The 25,854-nt window shown below is 43.3% G+C and overlaps 1 protein-coding gene across 1 annotated transcript in view; it reads left to right on the top strand.

Moving 5' to 3' along the window:
* LOC115113424 (calcitonin gene-related peptide type 1 receptor-like) overlaps positions 1 to 14,890 on the top strand; it is a 45,512-nt gene extending 30,622 nt beyond the window's left edge. The window contains exons 4-13 of the mRNA XM_029641039.2: positions 276 to 386; positions 1,213 to 1,325; positions 1,700 to 1,791; positions 1,946 to 2,072; positions 2,994 to 3,147; positions 3,606 to 3,666; positions 3,967 to 4,033; positions 6,271 to 6,489; positions 13,929 to 13,970; positions 14,636 to 14,890. Coding sequence (XP_029496899.1) covers positions 276 to 386; positions 1,213 to 1,325; positions 1,700 to 1,791; positions 1,946 to 2,072; positions 2,994 to 3,147; positions 3,606 to 3,666; positions 3,967 to 4,033; positions 6,271 to 6,489; positions 13,929 to 13,970; positions 14,636 to 14,857 — 1,208 coding nt within the window. The 3' untranslated portion in view covers positions 14,858 to 14,890. The remainder of the gene's footprint in view (positions 1 to 275; positions 387 to 1,212; positions 1,326 to 1,699; positions 1,792 to 1,945; positions 2,073 to 2,993; positions 3,148 to 3,605; positions 3,667 to 3,966; positions 4,034 to 6,270; positions 6,490 to 13,928; positions 13,971 to 14,635) is intronic.
* The last annotated feature ends 10,964 nt before the right edge of the window (positions 14,891 to 25,854 follow it).

Below are 25,854 nucleotides of genomic sequence, written 5' to 3'. Positions count from 1 at the left end.
CGTAATGTATTTAACTTGATTTGTATGAAAGAATAAATGAAGACGTTAGCATTAGCAACACAATATATCAGCAGGTGTCTCTAAAAACTACTGAGTGTGATGTCAACAAACAACATTTTTACTTATATCACATATTGATTTCAACTGCGTATTGATTGACATGACCTGTTGATTCTTGTAGCAGACAGTGTCAGTGACCTCTCAGTGACCTCTCAGTGCTCCTGCTTTATGTGAACACGTGCTTCATTTGAACTCTGATGGTTTCTATGCTGCAGGGCCAGTGTGTAACCGGACCTGGGATGGATGGCTGTGCTGGGACGACACAGAGGCAGGCTTCACTTCAGAGCAGCACTGCCCTGACTACTTCCAGGACTTTGACCCCTCAGGTGAGCCCCTCGAAGGCCCACCATGTGCCCACCGACATGGGCTAAAGTTCCTGGGGAGTGGGGACCCACCTTTTATGCAGGTTTTCATTTCAACCTGCAACTCCCATAAAAACTGCTGAATTAAATGTAGAAAATGTAACTTTGAATAATTCCAGCTATTTCACGTGATATGTTCTGTCTTGGAATAATTCTAAAATAGCAGATTCAAGGTGTTCCAGTTGGTTCCCTCGAACCAAGCAGATATAAATAAACCACAGGGTTTTGTTCTAGCCCAGCACTAACACATCTTTTTCAAATAATCCTAATCATAGTCATCAGTCGGGACAACGACCAGTTTCATCTGGTGTATTAGTGCTGGGCTGGAATAAAAGCCTGCACATCATGTAGCTCTCCAGGACTGGAGTTCTACAGCCCTAGTCTAATGGGGTGATATCATTGGTAGTGCAATACAACATACAGTGGATCCTCCAGGATCAACATTGAGAAACACTGGGTTTGAGGCAGACACAGCAATCCCTCCTCCTTCCGGGCTAGTTTGGTCATTTTGAGGGGTAGTCCTATCCTTTTTTATCAAATGCCTTTCTTTTTTCTTTTTCCATTTACTTTTTATTTAATTCAAGTCCCAGAGGCTTCAGAAACTAAGTCGCAGAGGCTTCAGAAACTATGTTGCTTTAAAAGCACTTGCAAATTATATTACTGCGAGGAAAGATGACATTTTCTGAAAAAATACCTGTTTTGAAGATGAACTTCAGATCTCTGCATTTTGAAGCCTGTATCTGATGTGGTTAGAGTTTCATCTCCAACATTTTGATGTAATGCTCTACAGAAATGGTGACAAAAATCTGCAGTGAAAACGGACACTGGTTTCTGCATCCCGACAGCAACCGAACGTGGACTAACTACACGCGATGCAACGAGCACACTAAAGAAGGCAGGATGGTACGTCACTGTCTGAAATATTTTTATTCATCTTCTCAATTACACAAGATTTTACAGTACAAAGTCAAAAGAATATCAAATGGATGTTCTAGTAATTCAAAAACAGTTGCTTGCTGCATGTGAGGAATGTTATTTTGCCCTCCTAGAGAAACTTGCCGATTGCTGTTTTGAATGGACATAAAGAACACAAAAACATGTGGAGATGGTATTTGGCTAAGGCTTTGAGCTCTCTGCTCTGTGATTATCAGGGCTCTTTGACTATAACTAACAAGGGCATTTTATATTGATTATTGAGTGCATTATGTAGTGAGGGTGTTAGCCAGGCTAAGACATGCTAGGATAATATGAGGCTTATCGTGTCTACTCTCTTCCAGACTGCCATGAATTTATTCTACTTGGCTCTCATTGGCCACGGCTTGTCACTGATATCCCTATTCATTTCCCTGGGAATATTTTTCAATTTCAAGTGAGTATAAACAACATAAATAACTAAATACTCAAAGACGTTGTTCCTCGGTCTGTTTTTATTCACAGATAGCTGGTACAAATAACTTTTCACCTTGTGTTTCTGTTTTTATCTCCACAATGACAACGTCTACTCCTTTTCTCCTTTCGTGTAGGAGTTTAAGTTGCCAAAGGGTCACTCTCCACAAAAACCTCTTCTTCTCCTTTGTTTTGAACTCGGTCATCACCATCATCTGGTTGACCGCTGTGGCGAATAACCAGGAACTGGTACAAAGAAACCCTGTGAGTTTATGGATCGTTGGAGGGATGGGTGGATGGATGGATGGATGGATGGATGGATGGTTGGATGGTTGGATGGATGGGTGGATGGATGGATGGATGGATGGTTGGATGGGTGGATGGATGGATCGTTGGCGGGATGGGTGGATGGATGGATGGATGGATGGTTGGATGGATGGATGGATGGATGGATGGATGGATGGATGGATGGATGGATGGATGGATGGATGGATGGATGGATGGATGGATGGATGGATGGATGGATGGATGGATGGATGGATGGATGGATGGATGGATGGGTGGATGGATGGATGGATGGGTGGGTGGGTGGTAGGTAGGTGTGTGGGTGGTAGATAACATGCGTTTGTATATAAATATAAATAATTGTATATCTATATTATACTATGTAATGTATATCATACAGCCACACACCAGTGTAACGGTAGGACACACACTGCTAATTTACTGCTGCATTTATAGATATTAATTTATAGATATTAATTTATAGATATTTAGCCCAGAAAAACTACATGACGTGGATCCAAATTGATAGTACTTATTTTTGCGTTAGCTAGGTAGCGACAGCTAGCGCCAGTCAGCTGTACCTGTGTCAAAACTCTGCTATTTTTTATACTATAGCTTGTTCTCCATCTTCTTTTTAAATCATAAGCCAGCGTGTTTTCAGCACTTTTATTTCCATGACTGATCAAAACTCATTTTCTCATGCTTTCGCTTGTCTCTCTGCGGCAGACTTTATGAGCAATATGTTAGGAATATCAAATCACAATAAAGTCACAGTATCGAATCGCGATACATATAGAATCTTGAGAATCGCAATAGATATGGTATCGGCACCTAAATATGGTGATGATGTCGTATATCGTGAGGCCAGCCCTTAATTTCACCCCGTGTTCTTTTTTCTAGACAAGCTGTAAAGTGTCCGTGTTCATCCATCTTTATCTGTTTGGCTGCAACTACTTCTGGATGCTATGCGAAGGGATATACCTGCACACCCTCATCGTTGTTGCCGTGTTCGCTGAGAAACAGCACTTGATGTGGTACTATCTCCTCGGCTGGGGTAGGTTTTTGGGATCTCCTCGGTTGGGGTAGGTTTTTGGGGGATGTGGTACTATCTCCTCGGTTGGGGTAGGTTTTTGGGGGATGTGGTACTATCTCCTCGGCTGGGGTAGGTTTTTGGGGGATGTGGTACTATCTCCTCGGCTGGGGTAGGTTTTTGGGGGATGTGGTACTATCTCCTCGGCTGGGGTAGGTTTTTGGGGGATGTGGTACTATCTCCTCGGCTGGGGTAGGTTTTTGGGGGATGTGGTACTATCTCCTCGGCTGGGGTAGGTTTTTGGGGGATGTGGTACTATCTCCTCGGCTGGGGTAGGTTTTTGGGGGATGTGGTACTATCTCCAAGGGTGGGGTAGATTTTGGGGACAACGTCATATCCCTTATAGGATATGAAGTGTGATGTTATTTCATGGAAGTAGCATTGTTTGTCACTAACAAAGGATGTCTGTTGTTGTTTTTCAGGCTTTCCTCTAATTCCAGCATCTATACATGCGATCGCTCGCAGTTACTACTACAATGACAAGTGAGTTACTTTCATCGCTTTTTCCCTTAATTGTTTTCATTGAATTGATCATTCCTTAAAACTACAAGCTATTCATACAGCATAATGCCTATTTCCTGTCATTAGTTTCTATGACAGCTACCAGTATTCCCTACCCTGATATCGATTGCCTTCTAGTGCTTTCAATTACATTTCTCATTCATATGTTTCCTGTAAGCATCTCCTTTTAAATCGAATTTCAACAATAAAAGTAGCAGACCCTGAATGCATGATTCTGCTGAATGCCTGATTCTCCTGAATGCCTGATTCTCCCTCCTACAGTTGTTGGATAAGCTCCAACACTTCACTCCTCTACATAATCCATGGGCCCATCTGCGCTGCTCTGTTGGTAAGTCTGTAATACAGTTAGGTTCATGCAAATTAAAAAACTATATTCTGGCGACTGTTGAGTGCAATCTTGGATAAAAAGGGGGGTGCAGTGTACCAGAATGTTTGTTTTAATTTTAAAGGGATAGTTCAGTGAAATTACATATTTAATTTCCTTACCTTGAAAGCAGCCTATGGACAAGGAGAGACTGAAATTCACAGTTTAGTTTTGTTAAATTGGCCAAGTAATATCTACGTAAATAATTTCACATAACTATCCCTTTAATTTACCTGCAGTTTGGCCTCAACGGCTGGTCCCTCTGTGGACTGACCCGTCCATGAGTCATTTGGCAGAACAACATGTCACTGGTCACCCTTCAAAGTAAACCGGCAAATCAAGCATCCTCCTGTGCTTTGCAATTATTATCTGAGGGTCCAATCTGGTACACAGCTGCATTGTCTTATCAGATGTGCTGATGTTTCTTTATTTTGAGGACTTCTGCATAAAATGTGCTACCTTGTCGTGCTGCTACTCCAGTTTCAACTGTTCTGCCTGCAGCTATGGAACACTGACCTGTTCACCGGACGTGCTACCTTGCCCCGGACCTGCTGTTTTCGTCTGTCTCTCTCTCTCTCTTCTCTCTCTCTCTCTCTCTCTCTCTCTCTCTCTCTCTCTCTACCACACCTGCTGTCCCTCTCTCTCTCTCTCTCTCTGGCCTTAAAACCTTTTGTGACTAGGGGGCAGTATTTTCATTTTTGGAAAAATAACGTTCCCATAGTAAATGGGATATTTTTTCAGGAGAAGATGCTAGAATATGCATATAATTGGCAGCTTAGGATAGAAAACACTCTAAAGTTTCCAAAACTGTAAAAATATTGTCTGTGAGTATAACAGAACTGATATTGCAGGCGAAAGCCTGAGAAAAACCCAATCCGGATGTGACTCTTCTTTTGAAAACTCTGCGTTCCAATGCGTCCCTATTGAGCAGTGAATGGGCTATCAACCAGATTACTTTTTCTCCGTATTCCCCAAGGTGTCTACAGCATTGTGACGTAGTTTTACGCATTTATGTTGAAGAATAGCCGTAAGTGGCTACATTGCACAACTGGTCACCTGATGGCTCCCAGAATGATTCTCATGTAAAATACAGAGGTAGGCATTATTCCAATCGGTCTGAAAAACCAATTGTCCCGGTGGATATATTATCAAATAGATATTTGAAAAACACCTTGAGGATTGATTATAAACAACGTTTGACATGTTTCTGTCGATATTATGGAGCTAATTTGGAATATTTTTTGGCGTTTTCGTGACTGCAATTTCCGGGCGATTTCTCAGCCAAACATGAAGAACAAACGGAGCTATTTCGCCTACAAAAATAATATTTTTGGAAAAAAGGAACATTGGCTATCTAACTGGGCGTGTCGTGAGTGAAAATATCCGAAGCTCATCAAAGGTAAACGATTTAATTTGATTGCTTTTCTGATTTCCGTGACCAAGTTACCTGCTGCTTGCTGGACAAAATGCTATGCTAGGCTATCGATAAACTTACACAAATGTTTGTCTAGCTTTGGCTGTAAAGCATATTTTGAAAATCTGAGATGACAGGGTGATTAACAAAAGGCTAAGCTGTGTCTCAATATATTTCACTTGTGATTTTCATGAATAGTAATATTGTCTAGGAATATTTATGTTTGTTGCGTTATGCTAATTAGTGTCAGTTGATGATACACGCTCCCACACGCGGGATGGGGAGTCACTAGAGGTTAATAATTTCCATGTACTCTTATAATCTCTACTCAGCACATCCAAAAGAGGACTGGCCACCCTTCAGAGCCTGGTTCCTCTCTAGGTTTCATCCTAGATTCCTGACTTTGTATGGAGTTTTTCCTAGTCACAGTGCTTCTACATCTGCATTGGTTTCTGTTCAGGGTTTAAAGCTGGGTTTCTGTGAAAGCACATCTGCTAATGTAAAAATGGCTTAAAAAATACATTTGATTTGATTTTATGTTTTCTCCTTGTTTGGTCAAGACGAGAATTGTAATGGTGATTATGTGAATCCACTCTCGACATCAGAAACTTAAGAATTCACAATTTTCCAACATCAAGAAGTGAACACACTGTTGCTAACAGTCCTGAACAGTATTTCTTATATTTTTCCTGTATGGTGATAGCGGGTCCTTTGGATAAGCATGTCCTCTAGACTGCTAATATTATTCGGACTAATTTGTCAGTTTTCTCTCTCCTTCTCTTTCAAGGTGAACTTGTTCTTCCTGTTGAACATTGTGCGTGTCCTGATCACCAAGTTGAAGGTGACCAACCAGGCTGAGTCCAGCCTCTACATGAAGGCCGTGCGCGCCACCCTGATTCTTGTACCTCTCCTGGGCATCCAGTACGTCCTGTTGCCCTACAAACCAGAGGAACGAGTTTCCTCTGAGATCTACGACTACATCATGCACATCTTAATGCATTATCAGGTAAGACTATCCATTCTCCGCTAGTTACCCCAGCTCAGTGAAATTATACATTTCTAGGCCTACAGTAATATATCTTCCATCTTTCCAACCGAGGTTAGAATGAATTTCTATTTTTTTTTTTTTTTTTTTTTTTCACCTTTATTTAACCAGGTAGGCTAGTTGAGAACAAGTTCTCATTTGCAACTGCGACCTGGCCAAGATAAAGCATAGCAGTGTGAACAGACAACACAGAGTTACACATGGAGTAAACAATTAACAAGTCAATAACACAGTAGAAAAAAAAATGGGCAGTCTATATACAATGTGTGCAAAAGGCATGAGGAGGTAGGCGAATAATAAAATTTTGCAGATTAACACTGGAGTGATAAATGATCAGATGGTCATGTACAGGTAGAGATATTGGTGTGCAAAAGAGCAGAAAAGTAAATAAATAAAAAAACAGTATAAAAACAGTATGGGAATGAGGTAGGTGAAAATGGGTGGGCTATTTACCAATAGACTATGTACAGCTGCAGCGATCGGTTAGCTGCTCGGATAGCTGATGTTTGAAGTTGGTGAGGGAGATAAAAGTCTCCAACTTCAGCGATTTTTGCAGTTCGTTCCAGTCACAGGCAGCAGAGTACTGGAACGAAAGGCGGCCAAATGAGGTGTTGGCTTTAGGGATGATCAGTGAGATACACCTGCTGGAGCGCGTGCTACGGATGGGTGTTGCCATCGTGACCAGTGAACTGAGATAAGGCGGAGCTTTACCTAGCATGGACTTGTAGATGACCTGGAGCCAGTGGGTCTGGCGACGAATATGTAGCGAGGGCCAGCCGACTAGAGCATACAAGTCGCAGTGGTGGGTGGTATAAGGTGCTTTGGTGACAAAACGGATGGCACTGTGATAGACTGCATCCAGTTTGCTGAGTAGAGTGTTGGAAGCCATTTTGTAGATGACATCGCCGAAGTCGAGGATCGGTAGGATAGTCAGTTTTACTAGGGTAAGCTTGGCGGCGTGAGTGAAGGAGGCTTTGTTGCGGAATAGAAAGCCGACTCTTGATTTGATTTTCGATTGGAGATGTTTGATGTGAGTCTGGAAGGAGAGTTTGCAGTCTAGCCAGACACCTAGGTACTTATAGATGTCCACATATTCAAGGTCGGAACCATCCAGGGTGGTGATGCTAGTCGGGCATGCGGGTGCAGGCAGCGATCGGTTGAAAAGCATGCATTTGGTTTTACTCGCGTTTAAGAGCAGTTGGAGGCCACGGAAGGAGTGCTGTATGGCATTGAAGCTCGTTTGGAGGTTAGATAGCACAGTGTCCAATGACGGGCCGAAAGTATATAGAATGGTGTCGTCTGCGTAGAGGTGGATCAGGGAATCGCCCGCAGCAAGAGCAACATCATTGATATATACAGAGAAAAGAGTCGGCCCGAGAATTGAACCCTGTGGCACCCCCATAGAGACTGCCAGAGGACCGGACAGCATGCCCTCCGATTTGACACACTGAACTCTGTCTGCAATGTAATTGGTGAACCAGGCAAGGCAGTCATCCGAAAAACCGAGGCTATTGAGTCTGCCGATAAGAATATGGTGATTGACAGAGTCGAAAGCCTTGGCGAGGTCGATGAAGACGGCTGCACAGTACTGTCTTTTATCGATGGCGGTTATGATATCGTTTAGTACCTTGAGTGTGGCTGAGGTGCACCCGTGACCGGCTCGGAAACCAGATTGCACAGCGGAGAAGGTACGGTGGGATTCGAGATGGTCAGTGACCTGTTTGTTGACTTGGCTTTCGAAGACCTTAGATAGGCAGGGCAGGATGGATATAGGTCTATAGCAGTTTGGGTCCAGGGTGTCTCCCCCTTTGAAGAGGGGGATGACTGCGGCAGCTTTCCAATCCTTGGGGATCTCAGACGATATGAAAGAGAGGTTGAACAGGCTGGTAATAGGGGTTGCGACAATGGCGGCAGATAGTTTCAGAAATAGAGGGTCCAGATTGTCAAGCCCAGCTGATTTGTACGGGTCCAGGTTTTGCAGCTCTTTCAGAACATCTGCTATCTGGATTTGGGTAAAGGAGAACCTGGAGAGGCTTGGGCGAGGAGCTGCGGGGGGGGTGGAGCTGTTGGCCGATGTTGGAGTAGCCAGGCGGAAGGCATGGCCAGCCGTTGAGAAGTGCTTATTGAAGTTTTCGATAATCATGGATTTATCGGTGGAGACCGTGTTACCTAGCCTCAGTGCAGTGGGCAGCTGGGAGGAGGTGCTCTTGTTCTCCATGGACTTCACAGTGTCCCAGAACTTTTTGGAGTTGGAGCTACAGGATGCAAACTTCTGCCTGAAGAAGCTGGCCTTAGCTTTCCTGACTGACTGCGTGTATTGGTTCCTGACTTCCCTGAACAGTTGCATATCACGGGGGCTATTCGATGCTATTGCAGTTCGCCACAGGATGTTTTTGTGCTGGTCGAGGGCAGTCAGGTCTGGAGTGAACCAAGGGCTGTATCTGTTCTTGGTTCTGCATTTTTGAACGGAGCATGCTTATCTAAAATGGTGAGGAAGTTACTTTTAAAGAATGACCAGGCATCCTCAACTGACGGGATGAGGTCAATGTCCTTCCAGGATACCCGGGCCAGGTCGATTAGAAAGGCCTGCTCACAGAAGTGTTTTAGGGAGCGTTTGACAGTGATGAGGGGTGGTCGTTTGACTGCGGCTCCGTGGCGGATACAGGCAATGAGGCAGTGATCGCTGAGATCCTGGTTGAAGACAGCGGAGGTGTATTTGGAGGGCCAGTTGGTCAGGATGACGTCTATGAGGGTGCCCTTGTTTACAGAGTTAGGGTTGTACCTGGTGGGTTCCTTGATGATTTGAGTGAGATTGAGGGCATCTAGCTTACATTGTAGGACTGCCTGGGTGTTAAGCATATCCCAGTTTAGGTCACCTAACAGAACAAACTCTGAAGCTAGATGGGGGGCGATCAATTCACAAATGGTGTCCAGGGCACAGCTGGGAGCTGAGGGTGGTCGGTAGCAGGCGGCAACAGTGAGAGACTTATTTCTGGAGAGAGTAATTTTCAAAATTAGTAGTTCGAACTGTTTGGGTATGGACCTGGAAAGTATGACATTACTTTGCAGGCTATCTCTGCAGTAGACTGCAACTCCGCCCCCTTTGGCAGTTCTATCTTGACGGAAGATGTTATAGTTGGGTATGGAAATCTCTGAATTTTTGGTGGCCTTCCTGAGCCAGGATTCAGACACGGCAAGGACATCAGGGTTAGCAGAGTGTGCTAAAGCAGTGAGTAAAACAAACTTAGGGAGGAGGCTTCTGATGTTGACATGCATAAAACCAAGGCTTTTTCGATCACAGAAGTCAACAAATGAGGGTACCTGGGGACATGCAGGGCCTGGGTTTACCTCCACATCACCCGCGGAACAGAGAAGGAGTAGTATGAGGGTGCGGCTAAAGGCTATCAAAACTGGTCGCCTAGAGCGTTGGGGGCAGAGGATAAGAGGAGCAGGTTTCTGGGCATGGTAGAATATATTCAGGGCATAATGCGCAGACAGGGGTATGGTGGGGTGCGGGTACAGCGGAGGTAAGCCCAGGCACTGGGTGATGATGAGAGAGGTTGTATCTCTGGACATGCTGGTTGTAATGGGTGAGGTCACCGCATGTGTGGGAGGTGGGACAAAGGAGGTAACAGGGGTATGCAGAGTGGATCTAGGGGCTCCATTGTGAACTAAAACAATGATAACTAACCTGAACAACAGTATACAAGGCATATTGACATCTGAGAGAGACATACAGCGAGGCATACAGTAATCACAGGTGTTGAATTTGGAAAGCTAGCTAAAAACAGTAGGCGAGGCTAATCCGCTAGCACAACAAACAGCAGGTAAAATGGCGTTGACTAGGCAACGGGGCCGACAGGTAAAACAAACAAGCAGAATGGAGTACCGTGATTAATGGACAGTCCAGCGTGCGTCAGCTATGTAGCCAAGAGATCAGTGTCCAGGGGGCAGCGGTGGATGGGCAGGGAAGCTGGGCTGGCAAGTGTTATCCAGGTTTTTAAAAAACTAACAATGACTAAATAGCTTGTAGCTAGTTAGCTGGTTAGCGTCTGGAGGTTCTTGAGTGTGTCATAAAAATAAAATTAAAATTAAAAGTAATAGCGATTCCGTATCACATTGGGTGAGGCAGGTTTCCGGAAGGTATAAACAAATTAAAAATCAAAAAGAGATAGAAAGTAAATGGGGTCAGAGAGTGATTGGGACGCGGTGGTTCAGACGGTTAGCAGGCCTGTGCTAACAAGCTAACAGTTCGTAGGCCCGGGCTAGACAAGGTAGCAGTTAGCGGACCGGAGCTTGACAAGCTAGCCGTTAGCAGGCCGAATTAGCAAGCAGGGAGATAGCGAGGGCTAGAGAGTTAACCTTTGGGGGACGTCGCGATGGGGTGAGTCTGTTTATTCCTCTTCATGCGGTGACATCGACAGACCGGTCGTGGGCCCGGGTAATTGTAGCCCAGGAGTATGCTACAGGTGCTCTAGTACACTAGGTGAGCTGGAGACACAGCGATTCAGAAAGATCGCGGGCCTTGGCCAGCAGATGGATCTTTGGCGATGTCGCAGCGGAAAAGCCTGTTGAAACCACCTCGGACGATTATGTCGGCGGACCAGTCGTGATGGATCGGCGGGGCTCCGTGTCGGCAGTAGAGGGTCCAGGCCAATTGGCAAAATAGGTATTGTTGGACCTCTTCGGCTAGTCGGGAGATGGGCTTAGCTCGAAGCTAGCTCAAGGCTAACTGGTGCTTGCTCTGGGACAGAGACGTTAGCCAGGAGTAGCCACTCGGATTGCAGCTAGCTAGTTGCGATGATCCGGTGTAAAGGTTCAGAGCTTGCGGTAGGAATCCGGAGATGTGGTAGAGAAAAAGCAGTCTGATATGCTCTGGGTTGATGTCGCGCTGGTGTCCTAGTTAGCTTTGAAGACCGCTAGCAGTGGCTAGCTACTAGCTAGTAGCTAGTTAGCTGGCTAGCTTCTGATGAGGGTTCCGGTTCTAAAGTATAGAAAAAGCAGATCCGTACCACATTGGGTGATGCGGGTTGCAGGAGAGTATATTCAGCCTGTAGTTGGAAAGTGAGATTAAAATATGTACGAAATATATGCAGAAAAAAAAAAAAACGAGGAAAACAATATTTACACTATATTTACACCAGACAGGACGGGACAAGACAAAACACAAGTCCGACTGCTACGCCATCTTGTAAATTGCCTTCAGAAAGTATTCATACCTCTTGACTTATTCCACATGTTGTTGTTACAGCCTGAATTCAAAAGTGATTAAATATATACACTATATATACAAAGGTATATGGCCATCCTTTCAAATTAGTGGATTCAGCTATTTCAGCCACACCCGTTGCTGACAGGTATTTAAAATCGAGCACACAACCATGCAATCTCCATAGACAAACATTGGCAGTAGAATGGCCTTACTGTAGAGCTCAGTGACTCATTGTGGCACCGTTATAGGATGCCACCTTTAAAACAAATCAGTTCTTCAAATAACTTCCCTGCTAGAGCTGCCCCGGTCAACTGTAAGTACTGTTATTGTGAAATGGATACATCTAGGAGCAACAACGGCTCAGCCGTGACGTGGTAGGCCACACAAGCTCACAGAACGGGACCACCAAGTGCTTAAGCGCGTAGCGTGTAAGAATCATCTGCCCTCGGTTGTAACACTCACTACCGAGTTCCAAACTGCCACGGGAAACAATGTCAGCACAATAAATGTTCGTTGGGAGCTTCATGAAATGAGTTTCCATGGCCGAGCAGCCGCAAACAAGCCTAAGGTCACCGTGTGCAATGCCAAGCTTCGGCTGGAGTTGTGTGAAGCATTGGACTCTGGAGCAGTGGAAACGCGTTCTCTGGAGTGATCAATCACGTTTCACCATCTGACAGTCCAACGGACGAATCTGGGTTTGGTGGATACCAGGAGAACGCAACCTGCCCCAATGCATAGTGCCAACTGTAAAGTTTGGTGGAAGAGTAATAATGGTCTGGGGCTGTTTTTCATGGTACGGGCTAGGCCGGTTCGTTCATTCCTATGCCACAGTTTTTGCAGTTTTAGTTTACTGCCTTATTACAAACAGGATGCATGTTTTGTAATAATTGTATTATGTACAGGCTTCCTTATTTTCACTCTGTTTGTATTGTGGAGTAACTACAATGTTGTTGATCCATCCTCAGTTTCCTTACAGCCATTAAATGCTGTAACTTTTTAAAGTCATCATTGACCTCATTGTGAAATCCCTGAGCTGTTTCCTTCCTCTCCGGCAACTGAGTTAGGAAGGATGCCTGTATCTTTGTAGTGACTGGTTGTATCGATACAACCTCCAATGTGTAATTAATAACTTCACCATGCTCAAAGGGATATTCATTGTCTGCTTTTTTATTTTGACTCATCTACCAAGAGGTGCCCTTCTTTGGAAAACCTCCATGGTTATTGTGGTTGAATCTGTGTTTGAAATTCACTGCTCGACTGATGGAACTTTCAGATAATTGTATGTGTGTAGTTGAAAGATGAGATAGTCAATCAAAAATCATGTTAACTTGTTAGGCACATTTTTACTCCTGAATTTATTTAGGCTTTCTATAACAAACGGGTTGAATATCTATTGACTTAATGCATTTCACTTTTCATTCAGGATGTAACATAACAAAAAGTGGAAGAAGTCAAGGGGTGTGAATACGTTCTGATGGCATTGGATGTGTGTGTTGTCCGTAGTCATTTGGCAGATGTTCTTGTCCAGAGTTACTGTCTATAAGCACATCAAACACATTCATCTAAAGCCACTGTCTCTCACTGTGTTCCCTATTATTGGGTTGTGAGTATTTATGATGACCAGGTCGACTCCTTTCAGCTCCTGCATCTTTATCCCATGGCCTGTGGAAGACTGGCAGGAAGGAAAACATAAGTCACTGTCTGGGAGGGGAGGGTTGAATACTGCAGCTCATGATGGGGAGGTGCAGTTGGAGCGTTCTGGGGCCAGGCTGATTCAGCTCAATAAATCATACAACACAACGTCTTTGTCTCTCTCTCTCTCTCTGTCACGCTCTGTCACGCTCTGTCTCTGTCTGTCTCTGTCTCTCTCTGTCACGCTCTGTCTCTGTCTGTCTCTGTCTCTCGCTGTCTCTGTCTTTCTCTCTCTCTCTCTCCCCCTCTCTCTCTCTCTCTCTCTCTCTCTCTCTCTCTCTCTCTCTGTCTCTCCTTCTCTCTCTCTCTCTCTCTCTGTCTCTCACACTTGTTTTACATGCTCCTCGAAAGACCTGCTGCCAAAATGCATGAAAGTGTGAAAATCAGCATTCTGCCCCATGCCTCAACAGTTTTTTGCTGTTAGAGAACTTGAGACATTCTCCACGGGAAATGATGATGCATTTATCACCTGACTGGGCAACACTTTTTTTTTCAGGGGCTGCTGGTGGCCACCATCTTCTGCTTCTTCAACGGAGAGGTATGTTTCTCACCCACAATCATGTCCATCAGGTTTTGTGAAATCCCAGATAATGAATTCTAGGCTGGATGATTCCCTTGCCAGCCTATTCACTGGGAATTTTCCAGGACTGTTTCAGGAATTTTGCAATTCTCTCCTCCCCTGTACCTCCTTGTCCTCAGCCCCCTGTGTGTATAAGCCGAGGTTAGGACACTTCCTCTTTGCATACCCTCCCCGGGAGTTGACCTGGGGATGTATCTTGGGACGTTGACCCTCCAGAGCATTGCATAGGAGCGTGTGAGCCTCAGGAGTGGATTCTCCCAGACTAGAGATCATGAAAGCATTGGCAGGCATCCAGAGACAGTCAAGGGACCGTCCACAGAGTGGTATCAGCAGTGCTAGAGAGGGTTTTGTTCCAAAGTAGTAATTTGGGTATGGATTTGGTTTGCTTGGCCCTTTACCTCCTTTGACAGCCATGCTTCACAAAACACATGGAGAGGACAAGGGTCAATATAGTCCTTGTAAATGACTGGAAGATGGCGAGGCAAATACTGTATGACGATACATGGATGGTCTTGCAATTAGGGTTAATTCATTCTTAGTCATTCATGAAAGTAATTCATTGCTAATTGTATTCATGTATATTCTGTGTTCTGAATCAAATGGTCCACATTGTGTCTTGGCAGGTGCAAGGCGTTCTGAGGAGACATTGGAAACAGTACCGTATGCAGTTCGGGAGCACCTTGACCCACTCGGATGCCATGCGGTCCGCCTCATACACAGCCTCGTCCATCACCGATGTCCAGGGCTGCTACAGCATCGACAGCAACACAGAACACTTGAATGGCAAGGGGGGCTGCCTTGACATCGAGACCTCCATCTTAAAATCGGAGAACCCGTTTGCCTGAAGAAATGCTAACTCTGCTGTGTATTTGGGAATGGAGGGGAGGGGTGGGGAAGGAGGGTGGGGGGGGTGCAGCATGTTTGGAAATGGAGAGTGGCTGCATCTTGTTTGGAAATGGAGGATTGGGGGAAGGAGGGGGGAGGGTGTGCTGCAGCGTGTTTGGGAATGAGGGGAGGGGTGGGGGAGGTGGTGGGGGTTGCAGCATGTTTGGGAATGGAGGTTGGGGGGGGGTGCAGTTTGTTACTATGGTTACTGGGTTACTGTCACACAGCGACGTTGGAGAACTGAACTGTTCTCCCGATATTTGCTGCATAAGCACCCCCCCCAAAAAAGAAGGGATAAACAATAGAAGAATTATACACACTGAAAAAAAACTACATTTGCTACCTTCGATGAACATGTTTGAATGGGCACTTAATCGTTTTATCTGCCTTGTGAGAATCACTATATTCTAAGTATCCATGTTCTAACATGCTCTTCCACTTTTCAGAGGAAGACAAATGTATATATTCTGATTATTTGTCTTAAAGCATTTAAATATTGGGCAGTCCTTTCAACATGACTGTACAAGTCAAAAGGAGGTTTGACAATCCAAATTATGACATTATGAGTTTAGATAAAGCTTGGCTGTTTGCCCCCAAAAAATTGCTATTTGTGACTTGCTTTGTGCCAAACCAAGAATCGCTCTTGTCGGTTATTTTTACACATTACAACTATACCACTATGAGGCTATGTTCTGTGTTCCGCTAGTCTAGCTGAATCTAGGCTAAAGTTGAGGACGAGGTTACACTTGCAGCAACTATACACAAAGCAGGGTTTCCATTATGAAAATGTGTCGCTGGAAATTTGAGAGGCATATTTTCATTTAATGGACCTTCGAGACATTTACCGGACCCTTATACATTGGGTACGTAACCTGATTAGGGCTTCCACCCACTGTGCTCAGAATGACATAAATCACATTTAGATTATTGTAATTCATCTGAACAGAACATGCAAGTTGAGGATGCAATGACTTGTGTCCTTACTGCGCACTTTGAAGATGTTAGAATAACTGTCCACATGTACTTTTCCTCAGCCAACAAGACGAGTAACGAACAGCAAAATCACGAGCTAGCATATGTATATGTGACACGTGAGTTTTAAGTTTGGCGAAGCAAATGTTCACCATAAAAAATACACCTTTATAATTAAGCATTTTGTGCATCATTGCATTTGTAGACTTATGTAAGATAGTCTACAATTCATAATGTGATGAGTAGATTGGATAGTCAGAATTTAAGCTAAATAACTCAATCACTGTCCGCAAAAAAAATTAATTTCAATGAATGGTGGAGTGTGTATTGAATACTAGCCTGGACTATATACGTTTATTCTTTCTGGGAAAAACACATCATGCAATTCTACTACCCTTTATTTGACTGGAGACATTAGCAGAATCTTTTTAATGAGACAAATGACAACTACTCTGCTGACACTTACAAACAGATGAATAAAAATGACACTGTAAAATATAACAGGCTTACGAGAAGGCGAGACAAATAGAATATGACATCTATCAAGAGCACCTTACAGTAGTGAGTACACACATTTCTGTATTGGTCACCTGTGGGAATCAAACCCACAACCCAGGCATTGCAAGCAGCATGCTCTACCGACTGAACACAGGACCTTATGATGACAGAGCTTGCCTTCCGTTCCCTATGTATTTGAATGGGAAGTGTGCTACAATTACCAGTTGAGAAAAAAAATAGTAGCTCGTTTTAATTGTGGCCCAAAAATCTATTTTTTAATGCAGGATTGCATTTACAATTGTTGCGCAATTACTGGGTTTATAAAAGCGGTCTAACAGATTTTCCACACAAAGGTTCTGTATCTGTATGCTGTGTGTGTGTGTGATAAATAAGATATATTGCGAATATACACACGCACCAATTTAACTCCACTAAATTCGGCAAATTAGCGCATAGCCTTATAAGCATGACCGGTGAAATGCATTTACATCAATTGGTATTTCCATTAATGAATAGGCTAAAAAGCATTATTTTGATTTTTTTTTCTTTTTTTTCTCCCAGACAAGTGGCCGGTGCCAATTTTATTTATTGTCTTTTGTATTTTTTTCGCTGCCAAAAGCCGGCTATTACCAGCTAATGGAAACCCTGACACAAAGATACAGTGCAGTCACTTTTTGGTGCTTAATAACTTGTGAAAAGTTACAAGCTTTACCATTACCAACTATTATAATTTATGCCAATATCTGTCCTTGTACAACTGAATATTACTTCAATGATGAGATTTGGTTATGGCACTGTTTTAAATCTATGGAATAGTCATACATAGGATCAACATTACATTCCTCTCAGTGATACGTATACACTTTATTCAGTATGTTCATATATTACACATCATTTCCTCCTTGGATCATTCATTTGGATTTCATAACTTTATTAACATAATGTTTTCATCCAAATGCTAGAACCAACTCACAATCAGATGTAAATATGTTGTAAATCTTGCTGTGACTGTTTTGTGAATGTGCAGTGTATATAACACAGTATTTATGGGTGTATGCGAGGCAATGAAATAGGAAGCAGCTGTCTAATGTAGCAGTGTGTGGAAGGTTGTCACGGGGTTCGCTTTTTTGTTTGTGCCATTTTGATGTTTTTGTTGATGTTAGAGGAAGCACGATTATTAGCGTATGGACCTTACCCATCAGTCGGACATTTAAATGAATGGTCTTTGTGCCCTTTCTGTTAGCTTTGCACAAGGGTACAAACAAAGCCACACCTCCATGTTGCCTGTGTCCTCCGATTGAGGGTGAATGATGCCTGAATTGCATCTGTAATTTCCTTTGGAGTTGTTTTTCCAGTTTTTTGTAGGAAGAGGAACAGGCATCTACCACTGGAACGTTATTCAATCATAATCCTACAGTGACCATTGGTAACTAAATGAACACCATGACACTGCACAAGCGTGTGTATACGACCAGAACTACCAACTCTCAGATACATCTGCATATTAGCTAGCTGTATTCATGGCAAGTGAATTAAATGCATCCTGTTTCGTAACATTTGTCAGAATGTGACACGGACTGCAGGACAGTTTCTAACTAAAGGACTTAATCTGATCTTAAAACTGTATTCAAAGCCGTTTTCATATTGGACGACTTTGATATTTCAAGTAGCACTTGCTACAAAGTATTTTCAAGGACAATGTTTGTATTGTATGTTACAACTGTACTGTATATATATATGTGTCTTTGGAAGTCTACACACCCTGCCTCCACTCTACTGTATGATAGTCATTTGTATATGTTTTATTCTTTGGATGTGAAAATATATATTTGTGTAAAATCAATTTTTCTCTCTGATTTTTATCTGAATCTATATCAGACAATCATACTTTACTAGCAAATCACTATTACTACTAATATTGTCTATTTCAACAGACAAAATAAGATAAACTATTTGAATTGTCTCATTTTGATCGTTAAGTCACATAATGTCCTTTTGTTGTGATCACTTCAGATTGCTTCAGCAACAGTTAGATATTGAAATAGTTGTACAATGACTGCACAACAAGCCATTACACAAAATGGTAGGTGTATGTGTTTGTTAAATTCAACATTTTCAGTGAAGAGGATCTTGACTCCAGATCATGCTCAATGCAATTACTCTTGATGACATCACTTAAGCAAGAAGCATTTGGACAACTGTTTGGTCTTTTAATAACAGAGTTAAAAAAGGCACCTGCACATCTGAGCTATCTTGTTGCATGGCGATACCAAAGAAAAGTGCTTCTTTTGATTCCAATCCTTTTGCACACACTGGAATGATGTGGGTGGAGCAATGCCTATTTGTGGGTGCAAATTGCAAACACTCAACAAAGCTTTGACGAAGGCCAAGAGGCTGACACATATGCTTTAATAAAAAATAAGTGATACCAACAATTAAAAATCTATATATATATTTCACCTTTATTTTACCAGGTAGGCCAGTTGAGAACAAGTTCTCATTTACAACTGCGACCTGGCCAAGATAAAGCAAAGCAGTGCGACACAAACAACCACACAGAGTTACACATGGAATAAACAAACGTACAGTCAATAACACAATAAGGAACAAAAATCTATATGCAGCGTGTGCAAATGAGGTAAGATTACGGAGGTAAGGCAATAAATAGGCCGTCTTGGTGAAGTAACTACAATTTAGCAATTAAACACCAGAGTGATAGCTGTGCAGAAGATGAATGTGCAAGTAGAGATACTGGGGTGCAAAGGAGCACAAATAAATTAAACAAATAACAATATGGGGATGAGGTAGTTGGATGGGCTATTTACAGCTGATGCTTAAGGTTAGTGAGGGAGATATGAGTCTCCAGCTTCAGTGATTTTTGCAATTTGTTCCAGTCTTTGGCAGCAGAGAACTGTAAGGAAAGGCGGCCAAAAGAGGAATTGGCTTTGGGGGTGACCAGTGAAACATACCTGCTGGAGCGCATGCTATGGGTGGGTGCTGCTATGGTGACCAGTGAGCTGAGATAAGGCGGGGCTTTACCTAGCAAAGACTTATAGATGATCTGGAACCAGTGGGTTTGGCGACGAATATGAAGCGAGGGCCAGCCGACGAGAGCATACAGGTCGCAGTGGTGGGAAGTATATGGGGCTTTGGTGATGAAACGGATGGCACTGTGATAGACTGCATCCAATTTTCTGAGTAGAGTGTTGGAGGCTATTTTATAAATGGCATCGCAGAAGTCAAGGATTGGTAGGATAGTCAGTTTTACGAGGGTATGTTTGGCAGCATGAATGAAGGATGCTTTGTTGTGAAATAGGAAGCCGATTCTAGATTCTAGACTGGAAATGCTTAATGTGACTCTGGAAGGAGAGGTTAAAGTCTAACCAGACACCTAGGTATTTGTAATTATCCACATATTCTAAGTCGGAACCGTCCAGAGTAGTGATGCTGGACGGGCAGGCAGGTGCGGGCAGCGATCGGTTGAAGTGCATGCATTTAGTTTTACTTGCATTTAAGAGCAGTTAGAGGCCACGGAAGAAGAGTTGTGTTGCATTGAAGCCCGTCTGGATGTTAGTTAACACAGTGTCCAAAGAAGGGCCAGAAGTATACAGAATGGTGTCATCTGCGTAGAGGTGGATCAGCAAATCACCCGCAGCAAGAGCGACATCATTGATGTATACAGAGAAAGAGTCGGCCCGAGAATTGAACCCTCTGGCACCCCCATAGAGACTGTCAGAGGTCCGGACGACAGGCCCTGCTATTTGACAAACTGAACTCTGTCTGAGAAGTAGTTGGTGAACCAGGCGAGGCAGTCATTTGAGAAAACAAGGCTGTTGAGTCTGCCAATAAGAATGTGGTGATTGACAGAGTCGAAAACCTTGGCCTGGTCGATGAATACGGCTGCACAGTATTGTCTTTTATCGGTGGAGGTTATGATATCGTTAAGGACCTTGAGCGTGGCTGAGGTACACCCATGACCAGCTCGGAAACCTGATTGCATAGCAGCGAAATGGTCAGTGATCTGTATGATGGTCAGTGATCTGTATAATTTGGCTTTGAAGACCTTAGAAATGCAGGGTAGGATAGATATAGGTCTGTAGCAGTTTGGGTCTAGAGTGTCTCCCCCTTTGAAGAGGAGGATGACCACGGCAGCTTTCCAATCTTTGGGGATCTCAGACGATACGAAAGAGAGGTTGAACAGGCTAGTAATAGGGGTTGCAACAATTGCGGTGGATCATTTTAGAAAGAGAGGGTCCAGATTGTCTAGCCCAGCTGATTTGTAGTGGTCCAGATTTTGGAACTATTTCAGAACATCAGCTATGTGGATTTGGGTGAAGGAGAAATGGGGGAGGTTTGGGCAAGTTGCTGTGGCAGGTGCAGGGCTGTTGACCAGTGTAGGGGTAGCCAGGTGGAAAGCATGGCCAGCTGTAGAAAAATGATTATTGAAATTCTCAATTTTTGTGGATTTATCGGTGGTGACAGTGTTTCCTAGCCTCAGTGGGAAACTGGGAGGAGGTGTTCTTTTTCTCCGTGGACTTTACAGTGTCCCAGAACTTTTTGTAAGTTGTGCTACAGGATGCAAATTTACGTTTGAAAAAGCTAGCCTTTGCCTTCCTAACTGCCTGTGTATATTGTTTCCTAACTTCCCTGAAAAGTTGTATATCGCGGGGGCTATTCGATGCTAATGCAGAATGCCACAGGATGTTTTTGTGCTGGTCAAGGGCAGTCAGGTCTGGAGTGAACTAAGGGCTATATCTGTTCATGGTTCTGCATTTTTTGAATGCGGCATGCTTATTTAAGATGGTGAGGAAAGCACTTTTAAAGTGTTGACGGAATGAGGTCAACTGACGGAATGAGGTCAATATCCTTCCAGGATACCCAGGCAAGGGAGATTAGAAAGGCCTGCTCGCTGAAGTGTTTTAGGGAGCGTTTGACAGTGATGAGGGGTGGTCGTTTGACCGCAGACCCATTACGGACGCAGGCAATGAGGCAGTGATCGCTGAGATCCTGGTTGAAGACAGCAGAGGTGTATTTAGAGGGCATGTTCGTCAGGATGATATCTATGAGGGTGCCCGTGTTTATGGATTTGGGGTTGTACCTGGTAGGTTCATTAACAATTTGTGTCAGATTGAGGGCATCAAGCTTAGATTGTAGGATGGCCGGGGTGGTAAGCATGTCCCAGTTTAGGTCACCTAACAGTAAGAGCTCTGAAGATAGATGGGGGGCATTCTTTTCACAAATGATGTCCCAGGCACAGCTGGGGGCAGAAGGTGTTCTATAACAAGCAGCAACGGTGAGACTTGTTTCTGGAAAGGTGGATTTTTAGAAGTAGAAGCTCGAATTGTAGATTGCAACTCCGCCCCCTTTGGCAGTTCTATCTTGTCGAGAAATTTTATAGTTAGGGTTGGGAATTTCAGGATTTTTGGTGGCCTTCCTAAACCAGGATACAGACACGGCTAGGAAATCCGGGTTGGCAGAGTGTGCCAAAGCAGTAAGTAAATCAAACTTAGGGAGGAGGCTTCTAATGTTAACATGCATGAAACCAAGGCTTTTATGGTTACAGAAGTCAACAAATGAGCGCGCCTGGGGAATGGTAGTGGAGCTAGGCACTGCAGGGCCTGGATTAACCTCTACATCACCAGAGACACAGAGGAGGATGAGGATAAGGGTACGACTAAAGACTATAAGAAGTGCTTGTCTAGTGCATTCGGAACAGAGAGTAAAAGGAACAGCTTTCTGGGCGCGGAAGAATAGATTCAAGGTATAATGTACAGACAAGGGTATGGTAGGATGTGAATACAGTGGAGGTAAACCTAGGCATTGAGAGAGGTGATGAGGTGATGATGGGAGAGTTTTGTCCCTAGAGACATCATTTAGACCAGGTGAAGTCACCGCATGTGTGGGAGGGAAAAGAAAAGGGCAAGCTAAGGCATATTTAGCAGGGCTGGAGTCTCTACAGTGAAATAAACCAATAATCACTAACCAAAACAGGTGAACCAGTTCAGAGCTTGCGGTAGGAAACCGGAGATGTGGAGAAAGGACAGTCCGGTAAGCTCTGGGTTGAAATGCGTGGTATAGACTGGCAGGAGTTAACCAGGCTAAGGTTAGCTGATGACCGCTAGCCGTGGCTAATTGCCTATTAGCAAGTATCTAGTTAGCTGGCTAGTTCCTGTTGGGGGTTCCGGTTCTAAAGTATAGAAAATAGCAGATCCATACCACATTGGGTGAGGCGGGTTGCAGGAGAGTATGTTGAGACTGAGGTTAAAATATTTAAAAAATATACGAAATACATACGAAGGAAAATAATATATATACATGGGACACGACGAAGACAAAGACATCTGAACTGCTACGCCATCTTGGATTAGAGAAAGAGAAGTGTGCGGGTTTCTCATGCCTTCTTATAACACCCATCTCCCTTTTACTTATAATAATCCTGTCATGACCGTACTGTTTATCAGTTAACTATTGATTGTTTTAGAATCACCCCCTCCGAACGAGCTTCAATGCCATACAACACTCCTTCCGTGGCCTCTAACTGCTCTTAAATGCTAGTAAAACCAAATGCATGCTTTTCAACCGTTCGCTGCCCGCACCCGCCCGCCCGACTAGCATCACCACCCTGGACAGTTCCGACCTAGAATATGTGGACAACTATAAATACCTAGGTGTCTAGTTAGACTGTAAACTCTCCTTCCAGACTCATATTAAGTATCTCCAATCCAAAATCAATTCTAGTATTGGCATTCTATTTCGCAACAAAGCCTCCTTCACTCACGTCGCCAAACTTACCCTAGTAAAACTGACTATCCTACCGATCCTCAACTTTGGCGATGTCATGTACAAAATAGCTTCCAATACTTTACTCAGCAAACTGGATGCAGTTTATCACAGTGCCATCCGTTCTCTTACCAAATCACCTTATACTACCCACCACTGCGACCTGTATGCTCTAGTTGGCCGGCCCTCGAAACATATTCGTCGCCAGACCCGCTGGCTCCAGGTCATCTATAAGTCTATGCTATGTAAAGGTCCGCCTTATCTCAGCTCACTGGTCACGATAGCAACACCCACCCATAGCACGCGCTCCAGCAGGTATATCTCACTTATAATCCCCAAAACCAAAACCTAATTTGTCTGCCTTTCCTTCCAGTTCTCTGCTGCCAGTGACTGGAACGAATTGCAAAAATCGCTGAAGTTGGAGACTTTTATTTTCCTCACCAACTTTAAACATCAACTATCTGAGCAGCTAACCGATCGCTGCAGCTGTACATAGTCCATCTGTATATAGCCCACCCAATCTACCTACCGCATCCCATACTGTTTTTATTTGATTTACTTTTCTGCTCGTTTGCACACCAGTATCTCTACTTGCACATCATCATCTGCTCATTTATTACTCCAGTGTTAATCTGCTAAATTGTATTTATTCGCTCCTATGGCCTATTTATTGCCTACCTCCTCATGCCTTTTGCACACAATGTATATAGACTTTCTTTTTTTCTACTGTGTCATTGACATGTTTATTGTGTTATTGGCTTGTTTATTGTTTACTCCATGTGTAACTCTGTGTTGTTGTCTGTGTCACACTGCTTTGCTTTATCTTGGCCAGGTCGCAGTTGCAAATGAGAACTTGTTCTCAACTAGCCTACCTGGTTAAATAAAGGTGAAATAAAATACAATTTTAAAAATCAGAAAAAATTCACGAAACAGATGGGTGTTGATGGGGAATGTAAATTCAATTCAAGTGTGCTTTTCCAAACCTCCATCTCAATCCACAAGAGTTCAATGGTCTACACTTCATGTCCCTAGATTATTGATGAACCGCTTGGGGTTTGGTGTTGGGAGAAATGACAAAAGTTACAGTGCAAGGAAACATCTACCACAGAAGGTGACTCGGACCTCCTATCCTATGTGAAACCTCCTATCCTATGTGAAAACATCCTATCCTATGTGAAAACATCCTATCCTATGTGAAAACATCCTATCCTATGTGAATCATCCTATCCTATGTGAAAACATCCTATCCTATGTGAAAACATCCTATCCTATGTGAAAACATCCTATCCTATGTGAAAACATCCTATCCTATCCTATGTGAATCATCCTATCCTATGTGAAGACATCCTATCCTATGTGAATCATCCCATCCTATGTGAAAACATCCTACCCTATGTGAAAACATCCTATCCTATCCTATGTGAAAACATCCTATCCTATGTGAAAACATCCTATCCTATCCTATGTAAAAACATCCTATCCTATGTGAAAACATCCTATCCTATGTGAAAACATCCTATCCTATGTGAAAACATCCTATCCTATCCTATGTGAAAACATCCTATCCTATGTGAAAACATCCTATCCTATGTGAAAACATCCTATCCTATGTGAAAACATCCTATCCTATGTGAAAACCTCCTATCCTATGTGAAACCTCCTATCCTATGTGAAAACATCCTATCCTATGTGAAAACATCCTATCCTATCCTATGTGAAAACATCCTATCCTATGTGAAAACATCCTATCCTATCCTATGTGAAAACATCCTATGTGAAAACATCATATCCTATCATATGTGAAAACCTCCTATCCTATGTGAAAACATCCTATCCTATGTGAAAACATCTTATCCTATCCTATGTGAAAACATCCTATCCTATGTGAAAACATCCTATCCTATGTGAAAACATCCTATCCCATCCTATGTGAAACGGAACAGCAGAAAAACAATGACAATGCTAGTATTTTGCTGTGGAGATAGAATCATGGGAGAGTTGTTGAAGACCCTGAGTTACTGACTTTAATTAAACCATGATCATACAACACAGGCCCTTCCAGTTCCACAGTCCTGCTGGTTTCAGGTTCAGGTTCCACAGTCCTGCTGGTTTCAGGTTCAGGTTCCACAGTCCTGCTGGTTTCAGGTTCAGGTTCCACAGTCCTGCTGGTTTCAAGTTCCACAGTCCTGCTGGTTTCAGTTTCAGGTTTTACAGTCTTGATCAGTAATCAATATAATACAGTACTTTATAAACCTTCAATTGGCCTGGTACGTACTGGTATTTACATTTTGGGATCTGAATACATTCCAAATGGAAGTCTAACGAATTCAAACAGTCCACGTAGTATTCTCATTCTATGGGTGGGCATTGAGACTATTAGTTAAGCTAAATGGATGCACCAATTCACCACATCAAGAAATTAACCACATCGGAACACTGTCCCTCTTGCAACTCTCTAAGGGACAAAAGGTGTATAATCATCATAACATACCATGACAATAAAACCTATGAGTAACTAAATGGTTCCCATAACCTCACATCTTTTAGTTATCTTATTAATTATAACTCTGTACAGATAGGTTACTGCTGTAGGATTGGTCACGACTAGCTGCAGTTGATGTCTGGAAATTCAAATGACCCTTCGCAACACTTCCTAATGCTCTCACACCAGTTCACAAATGACCCTTTGCAATGCTTCCTAATGCTC

The sequence above is a fragment of the Oncorhynchus nerka genome, linkage group LG3 (genome assembly GCF_034236695.1).
Source record: "Oncorhynchus nerka isolate Pitt River linkage group LG3, Oner_Uvic_2.0, whole genome shotgun sequence".
Classification (NCBI taxonomy): Eukaryota; Metazoa; Chordata; class Actinopteri; order Salmoniformes; family Salmonidae; genus Oncorhynchus; species Oncorhynchus nerka.
Note: the sequence above shows the minus strand (reverse complement) of the source record. Positions and strands in the feature narration are given on the sequence as shown.